Below are 13649 nucleotides of genomic sequence, written 5' to 3'. Positions count from 1 at the left end.
GACGCTTCAGTTGTATATGTTGTGTATAAGTATGTATATTATATGTTATAGGTATGTATATTATATGTATAGGTATGTATAATATATGTATATTTAGTATAAACTATATACTACTTATACATTTTATACATATTTTGTAAACTAGACGGCGAAATGATATTTCACTGTAATTTTCTCAATTACAAATGTCAAAAAATACTTTTCAAACAGAACCGGCTGTTACTCTACTTTGGAAAATTGACCAAATCAACTGTTTTTCAAATCCTCTAAAAATATCATAGAATACTTGGCAGAAGATCCAAGATCAATCCAAAATAGTACTATTATGTTTATTTGACCTTTGAGCAAATAAATCATAATTTATTATAGGTGGAGGAGAAAAAAAGGATTTTTAGTACTTGCTAAAAATCCTACTTCACTTTTAAGAGTTTCAATTCAAGAAGCTAAACATATTTGCTATATCTGAAGCATAATAAATAGGTAATTCTCTGGTAAGTTCAAGAAAGTTACTTTATAATTCATGAATATTTGAAATTTTAGTTTCGACTTTATGAAATTTGAGGTGATACTAGAAGGTGTTTATCTGTGATTTAGTTCTTTACTTTTTTCATTTCTGATTTCTTTCCCCTGATTAAATTATGTTAATATCTTAAAGTTACTGATTCCTTTTTTCAGAATATTTTGTCGTGCTTTCTATAGTATTTTGTCATGATTTGATCAATACCGTTATTTCTTTTTTCGACCTGCTTTGATATGCTTTTCCTTGAGCCGAGCGTCTATTGGAAACAACCCCTCTAACTCCCAAGGTAGGGGTAAGGTCAGCGTACACTCTCCCCAGACCCCACTTGTGGGTTACATTGGGTATGTTGTTGTTTTTTATCTTGAATTACTCTGCTGTGAGCTCATCAAGTACTGTGCTTGTGAGTAATAGTATGTGGTGTGATAGATTAGTTGAGGTACATGCAAGCTGCCAGTCAAAATTGAACTTGTTTTTTCAGGAAAACAATGGAAGAGAACCTATATTTTTTTTAAAAAAAACAAAATCAAAATTAGGTTTGCTCTATTGAGTCGTGAAGAATTTGTTAGGAAGAAAAAGGAAGCTAAGTGTGTTAAGTAAGAGAAAAAGTATTTCCCAGGAAATGTTTTTCATTAAGAACTCATTTACAGTGGTTGCATTGAATGACAAAATATATTTTCTCCATGAAAGAATTTTCCAACAAAAAGAGTAAATGACCTTCTTAACTTATGAGTGGAAATCATTTTTTCCTTTGTAAATATACCAATTCCTACTCTATATCACTTGCTTCAGCTAATATTTTACATTATTGTCAACCTTTTTTTCCCGCATTATTGTCGTCGTTTAATAATTAAAATTATGAACGACACACTATCCTCATACTCTTAGGTTCTATAATATTCACAATGTTCTTGGAATACTGTGTAGTATACCATGATTATTGTTGAATCATAGTATACTGTGACCAGGTATGTTAGATGGTATCCACACTATTCTTGGTATATAGTGTAGTATATCATGATTATTATTGAATCATGAGATACTGTGATTACTGGTATGTGCAAATTCCTCAATATTTCCTCTTATGGCAGGTGTAAAACACAAAAAATTAATTCTCTGTTTAATTGAACAATTCTGAAAGCTCTCCTACTGATATTTGAACTACTAAAAATTCCCTTGGTTTGATTTGCAAGGCAACATGGCAGAAGCTTTCATAGAAGTCTTATTACAAAATCTGAGCTATTTTATTCAAAAGGAGCTAGGATTGCTTTATGGCGTCGATGAAGAATTAAGAAAGCTTTCAAGCTTGCTATCGACAATCAATGCTGTCCTCCAGGATGCTGATCAGGAGCAACTGAAAGAAAAGGCAATAAGAAACTGGTTGCAGAAGTTAAACTGTGCTGCTTATGAAGTTGATGATGTCTTGGATGAATGTGCAGCGAAAGCCATCAGGTTGCAGGAAAAAGGCCGAAGCATTGGATGCATTTCCATGCCATCTGGTTTTTCCTTGGAGAATATTTTGTTTCGTCGTCAGATAGGGCAAAAGGTTAAAGATGCCATCAGGAAACTAGATGGAATTGCTGAGGAACGTATTAAATTCCATTTGTCTGAAGTTGTGACCGCGAAGAAACAATCCACCACAGACGAAGTACGTGAAAGTGGCTTTGTTTTAACTCTGGCAGAAGTCTATGGAAGGGACGATGACAAAAGGAAGATTGTTGAAATCTTAATGAAGCACGTCGATGATTTTCAAGAGCTTTTGGTTCTCCCTATAGTTGGAATGGGGGGTCTTGGAAAGACGACTCTTGCTCAATTAATATTCAATGATGTGTGGGTACACGAACATTTCGATTTGAAAATTTGGGTTTGTGTGTCATATAATTTTGACGAGAAGAGGTTGATAAGAGCAATCCTAGAAGCCATAGTTGGGAAAGATATAAATGATTCTGAGTTAGCTTCTTTACAAAGTCACCTCATAACCTTGTTGAGAGGGAAAAGATATTTACTCATTTTGGATGATGTTTGGAATGAAGATCAAGAGAAGTGGGATAAATTAAAAGCCTTACTAACAATTGGATCTAGAGGTACTTCAGTTATTACCACTACTCGCCTAGAAAAGGTTGCTTCAATTATGGGAACAGTACAGCCACATCGTTTATCCTGCTTGTCGGAGTACGACTGTTGGTTGTTGTTCAGGCAACGTGCATTTGGCCTCGATAGAAAAGAAAGCCCCAAACTTGTCGATATTGGAAAAGAGATTGTAAGAAGGTGTTGTGGGGTGCCTTTGGCTGCTAAAGCTCTAGGAAGTCTTTTGCGCTTTAAGAGTGATGAAAAAGAATGGTTGTTTGTCAGAGATAGCGATTTTTGGAATTTGCCACAAGACGAAAGTTCAATCTTGCCTGCTCTAAGGTTGAGCTATTTTCACCTTCCTCAATATTTGAGATACTGTTTTTCTTATTGTGCTATATTTGAGAAGGGCTCCAAAATTGACAAAGAAGAGCTAATTTATTTCTGGATGGCCAACGGATTTATCTCATCCAAGGGAAACTAGGAACCTGAGGATAGGGGTAATGAAGTATGGAATGAATTATACTGGAGATCTTTGTTCCATGAGGTTCAACAAAATTCAGATGGGAGGATGTTGTTTAAGATAAACGATCTTGTTCATGACCTGGCCCAATCTATAATGGATGATGGAATTCATGCAACAAAACTTGAAGGAGGGGAAAAGATATCGGCGAGCAGAATTCGCCATGCAACAATACATGCAGAAGATAAGTCATTTCTTGCTTTTCCTAAAAGTACTATGCCTTACAACCCTTCAACAATCACAATGTATGGTTCTTTAAGGGTGTTGATTTTTTGCTCTGTCCAGTTAAAGGAATTGCCATCTGCAATCGGAAATCTAATACATTTAAGGTATTTGGACCTTTTCAGTACATGTATTGAGAGTCTTCCTCACAGTATATGTTCTCTTCAGAACTTGCAGATGCTAAGTGTAGAAGATTGTTGCTTACTTCGTCTTTTACCAAAAGATCTGAAATATCTGAGAAATCTTCGACATCTTCGGCTAAGAGACTGTCCATTGAGTCACATGCCTCCTAATATAGGACAATTGACACACCTCAAGACTTTAAACAAGTTTGTTGTAGGGAAGAAAGGATGTTCCAAGCTTAGTGAATTGCGAGACTTGAATCTTCAGGGAGAACTAGTTATTGAACACCTTGAGAGGGTTGAAAATCATATGGAGGCGAAAGAAGCTCTAAGTTCAAAGCAAAACCTCCAAAGTTTAGCTCTGTACTGGAACCATTCCAATGGGTGTGAGTCATCAAAGGATGTTGATCTGCAGGTGCTCGAAGCGCTAGAGCCTCATTCCAACCTTCAGCATTTGAAGGTATTGTAGGTGTTTTCCCTGATTTTCTTAACATAATTGGGTCTTCTTTTTCCTAAAAGGAAATATAGATTTTTCATATTTGACTAATCCTTTTTCTTGGAGAAAAAGGTTTGGACTTCTATAAATTGAGGCCCCTTCCTTCTCACTTGGCAGCATCCACAATGTAGCTTAAGTGCTTTGGGAGTCTTGTTTAGGGGAGAACTTGTGAGACACAATATGTCACTCTGCCACTTGTGTTAACCTATTTTTTCTGAGTGAATTTTGTGAGGTTATATTTCTCTCGATATTTTGTACTCTTTTATATAGTGGATTGCTCATCTCTGCCTGTGGATGTAGGTCGTTTGACCGAACCACGCTAAACTATTGTGTCTCTTTTGTTGTCTGATTTATCGTCTTTGGAGATTTTCTTTGTTAGCTTTAGCATGACATCTGCTTGTTTCGGTCCTAACAGGTATCCGGTTTCAGAAGTACATCCTTGGCAAGTTGGATGAGGGCTTCAGTTTTGGAAACCATCATTACCATTTATCTTCATGATTGTAAATACTGCTCACATCTCTCTCCACTAGCTCAACTTCCTTGTTTGAAATTTCTTTCACTGAGGGGAAGTCATGCGGAGTACATTGACAGTGACCGTGAAAGCGGAATATCCTGATTAAGAAAGTTCCCATCCTTGGAATCACTTGAGATGTGCAACCTCCCGAATTTAAAAGGAGTTTCAATCGAAGAAGGTGAAGAACATTTTCCAAGTCTTCATGAATTATGGATCGAAGATTGCCCTTTGCTGACATTTCCGCGTCTTCTATCACTCAGAAAATTGAGAAATAGGAAATGCTCAAACATGACTCTAGCCTCTATCTCTAATCTTTGCAATCTTACTTGCTTAGAAATTACTAACAACAAGGAACTAACTTCTTTCCCTGAAGAGGTGCTAACAAACCTCACCAATCTTGAAATATTGTCAATAGGGGGTTTCACAAAGCTGGAAGTACTGCCGAACAGCCTGGCAAGCCTCATTGCATTGAAGTCCTTGCATATTGGTTACTGCAACCAACTAGAGTCTCTACCAGAGCAGGGATTGCAAGGCCTCACCTCAGTCCGTAAATTGTCAATCAACTGCTCTAATAGATTGAGATATTTGTCTAGAGGATTCCGGCACCTAGCTTCCCTGGAGGAACTGGAAATTTTTGGGTGTCCAAAGTTGATTTCTTTTCCACACGAGATTAAACACCTGAATTCCCTTCATCGTGTTCACCTTGATGGCCTGCCAATGTTCCAATCGCGAGATGACGGCCTGCCAATGTTCCAACCTCGAGATGACACTGTTCCTCAGGCTTTGTGGCAATTGCCTGAGGATTTACGAAATGTCCAGAATCTGCAATCGCTTTCTGTATGTAGATTCCCAAGTTTGATTTTATTGCCCGAGTGGTTAGGAGAACTTACGTCTCTCAAGGAACTGAACATATTACAGTGTGATAATCTTGCCTCACTGCCAGAGTGTATGGAGAGAATGAACCTTCAGTCCTTGAACATTTTGGGTTGTGCAATATTGGAGAAGCGTTGCGAGCCAGGACAAGGAGAAGACTGGTATAAGATTGCGCACATTCCAAAAGTGAAAGTCAGTCAGCATTGTGCTCTTGTTGGTTTCAAGTTGTCATTAGACAAGTTCATTGGTCTAGGGCAATTTCACTTATAGAAGGCATCATTGCTGAGATGATAAAGTTATATTTTGAATTTCGTAATGGTACTATTGGTGTGTTATTCTACTCCTTGCTCAAACACAAGCACTCTACTTTAATATCGTGCAATGCGCTACTGCAATTTGCTTGAAATTGTGCACTAGCTTTACCTCGATTCGCAAGTCCTTTCAAGTCAATAATGCACCCTGCTTTTAAATAAACAAGAGCTGAAACGCTTCTCCTTTCACTAGAGTAGTAATACCGTCAGACCTCTCTATAATAGTCATCTTCTATAACAATATTTCACTAGAACGACCATGTTTTCTCTGGAACCAATCTTTCATGTTATGTTATATTATATGTTCTCTATAACAGCATTTCGCTACAGCCCAAAAACTATCGGGACAAACGATGTTGTTATAGAGAGGTTTGACTGTCCTTATTGCCATAGGCCTAGGGTTGCCTCTTATATGTCAACTACCGTAGTCATAGGGATTTCTTCGCCCTATTTTGAGTGCTATAATCCAGTAGCACCAAATAGCAAGGTATCAAATAGTACGAAATTGCAATGTGGCTGCCTTTTCACATATAAAAGTCCATACTAGATGCACTCTTGCTTTCTATAAATGCAATTGGAGATTATTTAAACTATTTTTCACTTATTGGAGTTCGTGTACTAAGGTGCCGTTTGGCCATAAAAATTATTCACTTTTTCCGGAATCGGCGTTTGGCTTGAAAATTCCGAATACAACTTGAAGTTGTATTCCGGAATACCAAAACTCAAAAAAACTTATTTTTCAATTTTTTTTTTTTTACTTTTTTCACTTTTTTGACAACTACATTTCACCAAAAACTACAATTTAAAAAACTATGGCCAAAACTCAACTCCAACTCCAAAATTCCAAAAAAAAAGGAATTTTTTTTTTTTTTTGGTATCTATGGACAAACGGGGCCTAAATCTTTTTTTTTTTTTTTGGAACAACACGTACTTAAGCTTCTCTGTCTCTCGCACACACACCAGGATTTATGATGTGTTTATGTATTTTCTCTTTAGATTGAGGATGATATAGAGTCTTTACGCTTTTTCAGACACAATCTAAAGGGCTATTCTGCAATTCCTAACAAACTTTACATGTTTCAATTACAAAAAGTGCATATAGAAACAATAACAGGGTGCAGTAAGTTTATCAATGAATGTTAAAAATTAAGACGGCCATTTTTAACTTAAGAGTTATAACATGAACAACTATTTTTCTAATCCAAAATTCCATCCCTTTTTTCAAAATCTAGTTTGTCAAACCTCATTTAATATTGTGGTATTCATTACACAGAGAATCTGATCGAAAGTAACTTCACCTGTACGTTTCTTTTCCTTTTCTTCACTCAATTGAATGTCTCATAATATACTGTTCTTTGCAAAATTTAGAGTCATCTATTAAATTGCCGCTACAAATATTTAAAACTAGTTGGACGCATAATTTGTTCTATGTAAATAACCATGGGTACATGCATTGAACTAAAACTTTGGGCTTACCTTTTCCGAAACCACAAATAAGATGAACTACATTGTTCCCCTTGTCAAAAAATCCAATAAGGGGAAAAACTCTACAATGAGAGTACTACTACACCGAAAATGTTAAAATGAAAAACATGATTATTATTTATAAATGACTTATATACAGATCACACGTGCAAAGCCATAATTATATGTATATGATGTATGAGGAAAGAAAGAAATATAGAAGGATTTGATATTTTTACCTGTATCTAAAACAGAACAGGTGGCTATAATAGCAAGATTTCCTTAAATTTGGAAAGTAGTAGACATGATTTGTGCTCGCAAGAAGACAATTACTTGTTGCATCTTGATTTTTGAGGCATGTTTTGCAACAACCATGCTTCTCTCACAGGCATTGTAGTATATATTATAATAGATCACGGCTTCTGGCCTTCTTATCATGAGCTTAATTCTTTCACCTTGCTAAGGATTTCTTCTGGTATGTCAAGAATCCGTCAATATGGAATTTGTTTTTGGCAGTGTCAATACTATAACCGTCCTAAAAGTCTGCAACATGATGATGATGAAGATTCTTTGTCATCAAACAAAGAAATATGCATAAAGAAACACACTCAGAACAACACCAAATATGAAATAAAGGAAATAAACAGATAACACTTACCATAGATATATAGAAACAACTCATAAAAATTTACTTTTAGCACTTAATTAATCAAGAAGTTACTTCAACTCCAAATGGACCACATGTATAGATGCATTTAATGAAGGCGAAACTTGTGAAAAGAACTATCTCGAGCCTGAAGCTTCTAAATGTCGCATATGATTAGGAAATAGCTGGTGTGAACATGTTTACCAACTTCTCGTCTTCTCATTCTTTTCCTATTTTTATTTGGTGAAGAGCTCTTCTGCAATCTGGCAGTGAAGCCATAGAAACACTTCTATTATTGTTGCTACTTTACGGAGGTTAGATGAATAGCTTGATGAATTATAAAGCAAATACTAAAAAGGTCGTTGAATGTTAATGGAACTTGGAAGAAAAGTAACTTTTTTCTCATGGAAGAAGGAGGAGAAAGAATCAGCACGAGTGAAAGAATCATTTGTCAAAACTGTGCTTATTGATCCCATGTCTCTCCAAAATGATATGTGGTTTCGTGGGTTTTGCCATTTCAGTTTTGATTGCAGAAAATGATGGGCCTGTCTTAAGCGGAATATTTTGAATTTTCACCCGTGAGATTAGAGGAAAATGCACAAATAAACTGTAGAAGTTGTAATTAAGAGATGTAAAGGAAGGTGGCGTTCACATTGAACCGGTAGCATAAAAGAAAGTGACGTTTGGTTATTTTCCAAAGCAGGAATTTTTAATCATTTTAAAAATTAGAAAAAGGCAAAATTCTATTAAAAAAGATAAATAGGTTTTCTAGCCATATAGAGCGTCACGTCAGCAGGCCTTTAGCCTGCTTTTATATATATATATATATGATTTTGCTAACCTACAACATGAAGGTTGTAGGATAGCAATGTACCCACTTTTTATTTCACTAAAGTGCCCTTAATTTTATTCTAAGTCCTCATGAATGAAAAAGGCTTTTTAGTCTTTTAGCCAAAAAGTTAAACTTACTCCTTCTTCCTCATTTCTCTGCCTGCTGTCTCTCTCTCCCTCTCTCTAATCTCTATGTTGAATTTTTCTTTTTCTTTTTTTTTTCATCTCCCTCCTGCTAAAAGCTTCCAATTTCTTCTCCTTCTCCTTAAAAATTACATTTTGTTTTGCTCAACAAGCATTATATCTAATTCTTTGGTGCATTAATTTGTAAATGGGTCTCCATGAATTAGGGGGATTGTGAATGGGTTGCTTAAAGAGGGCATAAATAAACTAAGTTGTTGTAATTTCACATTGCAAAGAATAATTTAAATAGAACCCACTTTTAAATTTAGCTTAAAGAGATTGTTGTGTTTAAGAGATTGACATAGATGGAGGCAGCAGAACATGTTTGAGCAAGGTTTCTATCTGGGGCCATTTAACTATAGGTGACTGCTAAGTCTTTTTATTGAGTGGAGGTAACTCAAATTTTAATTATTGAGTGGAGGTGATGTTTTTTGATTAGTGATTAAGAGGCTTTGACCTTGCCGAAAAGTTTTTATTTTGATATTTTGACCCTCAACTTTATTTTTAATACTTTACCCTTAAGTTTTATTTTTAACACTTTGACCTACCAATATAAGCCCTAAAATACCAAAATGGGTCCGAAAAAAAAAAAAGCCAATAGCCGCACTTTTAGTTTTTGCTCTTTTCCTCAGTTGTTCTTCTTCTTCTTCCTCGGTTACGTTCTTCCTCCTTCTTCTTCTTCTTCTTTTCAATCCGCTTCTCGTTCTCATTCTTTTTCTCTCTCCATTCTTCTTCCTCATTTTCCATTGTCTTTCCCCGCTTCTTCTTCATCCATCTTTGTACCATTTTGAAGAATTTGCTCAACAAAAGAAAAACTAAACCATGAGATTTACAATTTTTTTGTTTCGATTTAAATTTAGTGTCTACATGGGCATTACTTCATAAGTATTGCCGCTTCCCCGCTTCTTCTTCTTCCATTGGTGCAAAGATTTTGAAGAATTTGTCAACAAAGAAAAACGAAAAAAGAGATTTTGCAATTTTTTGGTAGGGCATTACTTGAGTAATTTCCGCTCATTTAGTAAGTAAAATATTCGTTTTGTTTCAATTATTTATCCGGGTTTTCTTCTATTTTCCAACAATTTACAGAGCAATTGCATTTTTGTCAACAAGTGCTTCCAAAGTCGTTGTATAAGAGCTTCTAAATTTTTGCAACAAAACCGTTGTAGTTTCGTAGAAGCCGCGTAGTTTATGCAACAACTATTGTAGTTGCTACCACAATTACAATTAAGTAGTTATTGCAACTTCTATACTAATTGTTGTTAAATACGTAAGTACGAATAAGTTGCTTAATGATTTGTGAGTTGTTGCAGTATGAGTGTACTACTTGTTGCAACAAGTATCTTACTTGTTGCGCAACAACTCACCGATCCGTCGGATTCGCCTCTTACCCAATGTAACCTAAAAATCGACCTAAAAAATCGTAGCCGACTCCAACGTTAGTTAGTTGCCGGGAACAAGTGTATTACTCCGTCGCAACAAGTAATATACTTGTTGCAAGAACTCACTAACTGTTGACATCTTCAATCGTCTTTGGATTAAACAACTAAAAAAGCCGACTCAACGTGCAATGTATTAGTTATCGGTGCAACAAGGATAAAGTACTTGTTGCAACACCGATTCATCCGTTCCAACAAGTCATTACGTTATTGTATTTTTATTACTATCTTTATGACCTTTTTTTAAAAAACAAAATATATTCTGTGTAGCATTAATGGGGGACTCGGCTAACAATAGGTGTTGATTGCCATGGTGAATGGATCGAGAAGAACAATCGATATATTTAGCGATGGAAGGGTAGTCACGTAGTAGAGACGATAGCGATGAGTGTCCAAAGAGATGTTGTGTTTGATGATTTTTTTAATGAACTTAATCATCACTGACAGGAATTAACTTGTGAGGCAAAGATCTTGCCATCAACACATGATAGCTCTTTTGAAAACAGTCTTGCCTTTTTAACATGCTTAGATTAGGATCGTTTGCGTTTATTTGAATGATGTAGCTAGGCCCGTTTTAAGGATATACGTGGTTGGAAGTCTAGGTAGAGAACCGTAATTAGGTCAAGACGTGACGTGTTAAATGATAAATTGGATGGGGTGGATATGGATATGGATATTCGAGATAATGGAAGTGGGGGAGCCGATTCCTACACTCCGAAGTTGCGAGCAATACACCGTGTGCCACCGTCTTCACGGTGCCATGTTCAAGATGATGAAACAGGCTTTTATAAAGGAATGTCATTCAAGAACAAGGAACAACTAGCACTATGTTGGGCTTGCGTGAAAAGATTTCACCTCCAAAAGAAGGTGATTAATTGATCGTTGTATTGCTTTAGATGTGTACATCGGAGTGCAAGTGGTGGTGGGCTATGAAGCTTTTAAGTTCGACGATTTTTGTATTACAACTACGTAAAGTATCACACATGTGGTTCGAGCATATTACTAGCCATAATCCACACGCCACGGCGAAAGTCATTGGAATACTTAAAGATAGGTTTCCGTTGGTAAAGGCCCATCTACAAAAGATATGAGCTAATCATTCTGCATAGAATTGGGTTGTAAGGTAAGTTATTGGAAGATGCGGAAGCATGGAGATTGCAAATCTTTGACAAAGGGAACATGAGATCACGGGTATGCGGCAAAAGTGTTTGATGACATCAGTTATACGCTTGCCCACAAATCCGGGGAAGTAAAGACAAGATCAAAGCGTTGATGCTAATGGGAAGTTCAAGCATTTTTTGTAGCCTACAAGGCTTGGATGCTTGGTTTTGCGCAAATGAGAAAAGTCATAGTCATTGATGGGACATTCTTGAAGAGCAAGTACGAGTGTTGTTGTCTGGTAGCGCAAGATGTGGAGAATCTATGTTTTTTCTGTGGCATTTTGTGTAGTGGACAAGTGTGATACCTCGAACAAATATTTTTTGAACAAATGAGAAGCTTTGTAGATAATACCAAAGAGTTGTGCATAATTTACATTGGCGTCAGTATCAAAAAAAGGCAAGTGCTTTCAATGTCTTCCCTTTATCTCATTATGGTTGTTGCATGAAGCACGCGTGGAAAATCTCCGAACCACGCTTTCCCATAATCGAAGGTGGATATCTCCGGTTTATAAAGAAAAATGGTACAATATAGATGAGTTCAATGACCATTTCAATCAAAAGAGATACCGTCCTGGGGTACGAGCCGAACATCTTGAACGTGTTGGATTCCACATGGAGCACCGTATTCTTCCCCGAAAATAGGTATTCATACATTACTTTTTCCAATGAGTAACCGCATGTGTTGAACAAAGCTACCTCACATTGCAGCGGTAATTTAGTTGTTCCTTATTCACTTGGCTGTTGCATTTTGGTGTGATTTCTGAAGCAATAACTGAAGCCTCTCGACAAGTACATAACTGTGTTGGAACAACTACCTCACTTGTTGCAATAACATGTAATTTAGTTGTTCAAATAACCACTTAGTTGCGTTTTCAATTTGTGATTATTGAGACGATAACTGGGCTCTCTCCAACAAGTAACACATCTGTTGGAACAACTAACTCAACTTGTTGCAACAGGTTGGTTGTTCGACAAACTCACTTAGTTGTTGCATTTTGGTGTGACACAGACAATAAGCGAAGCTATCTCAATAAGTAACGCTTGTCTATTGAACAACTAACTGACATTTGCAACAGTAAGTTAGTTGTTCCAACAACTCATGGTTAGTTGCGTTTTGGTGACACGCAGACAATAACCGAAGCTCTCCAACAAGTAACACTGCTAGTTGGAATAACTCACTTGTTGCTGTAGTGGATTAGTTGTTCCAACAACTCACTTAGTTATTGCATTTTGTGGTGACATGTAGACAATACCGAAGCTCTCTCTACAAGTAACACGTATTCATGATATTTAGCGGTACATTTGATATTTTCAGCCGGCTATAATCGTTTGTACGTCAAGGATTATTATTATGGCTATTGTGTATGTCTTATGACGTCAACATTCTTTGAGTCGGCGAACTAATGTTCGATGTTGAAGAGAATTTCCCATTCTTGCTTTATTTGATGCCATAAACGGGAGATTTATTGCAGAAAAATTGTAGAGGCGTATGGAGTTCATCGACTCACCAAACATCTTTGCTCCTTCGGTTGAATTTTTATTTTTCAAAATTTGTCAACTTGGGGAACAAGTTATTAGCCCATCAAAACTGGCCAAATCGGCGTGCGTCGGTCCACATCGAGTTGCGGCTTGATCGTCCATCCGCAAAGTAGATCTTGTACTTGTAGAGTTTTTGACACTGGACAAAATACCTTGTCCACATGCAATGGCAACCCATTGGTCCAATATGGTGACGACTTTGGAAGGTGGATTTATGACTTACTCATCTCTCCGTATTATAAGGTGGAGAATTACGCAGAGCATATTGTGAGGAAATTTGTCACTTGCCTTCAAAGAATCTTGGGAAGTTCCTTTGGAGATTTTAGAGGAAAATACCTCCTCCATATGTTGATCCAAGCAAACCGGAAGAAGGCGGACAAAAGAGAGGCGTGGAATCGGAGAATCATTTTACAACGAGGAAAAACAAATGCTCGCCCCATAAAACGGTATCGCCACAAAAATAACATGTCCAAAGCCTAAATGCTCCGTAGTTGTAAATAGCATTATGCTTTAATAATAGTTATCTGTTGAACTTTATGACATTTTAATGTTATTGTTTCTTAGCATGGTAATTTATGTTTAACTTGTTCAATCACAAATGTGTGTATTTGTTAATAAATTATTGAATAGTTTAAATGATAATAAACCTGTTAAGAATAACTAAGTTACATGTTAGGGGTTTTTTCAACTAAGTTATGTGTTACAACTTGTGTTTATCCATGAGTAAGGATTTGTTCAACAGCAT

General features: G+C 36.4%; 1 protein-coding gene across 2 annotated transcripts; it reads left to right on the top strand.

Moving 5' to 3' along the window:
• The first annotated feature begins 203 nt into the window (after positions 1–203).
• On the top strand, positions 204–5639 carry LOC132036851 (putative disease resistance protein RGA3). 2 transcript variants are annotated; one of them, XM_059427248.1, is made up of 3 exons: positions 204–480; positions 1711–3911; positions 4363–5639. In XM_059427248.1, exon 2 carries the CDS (start codon positions 1716–1718, stop codon positions 3066–3068), a length of 1353 nt encoding a protein of 450 aa, XP_059283231.1. In that variant the 5' UTR covers positions 204–480; positions 1711–1715; the 3' UTR covers positions 3069–3911; positions 4363–5639. The 2 variants fall into 2 exon arrangements, with proteins under 2 accessions (XP_059283231.1, XP_059283232.1); XM_059427249.1 differs by having other exon boundaries at positions 204–491.
• The last annotated feature ends 8010 nt before the right edge of the window (positions 5640–13649 follow it).

Source organism: Lycium ferocissimum, chromosome 11 (genome assembly GCF_029784015.1).
Source record: "Lycium ferocissimum isolate CSIRO_LF1 chromosome 11, AGI_CSIRO_Lferr_CH_V1, whole genome shotgun sequence".
Lineage (NCBI taxonomy): Eukaryota > Viridiplantae > Streptophyta > Magnoliopsida > Solanales > Solanaceae > Lycium > Lycium ferocissimum.
This window is presented reverse-complemented; position numbering and strand designations above follow the sequence as displayed.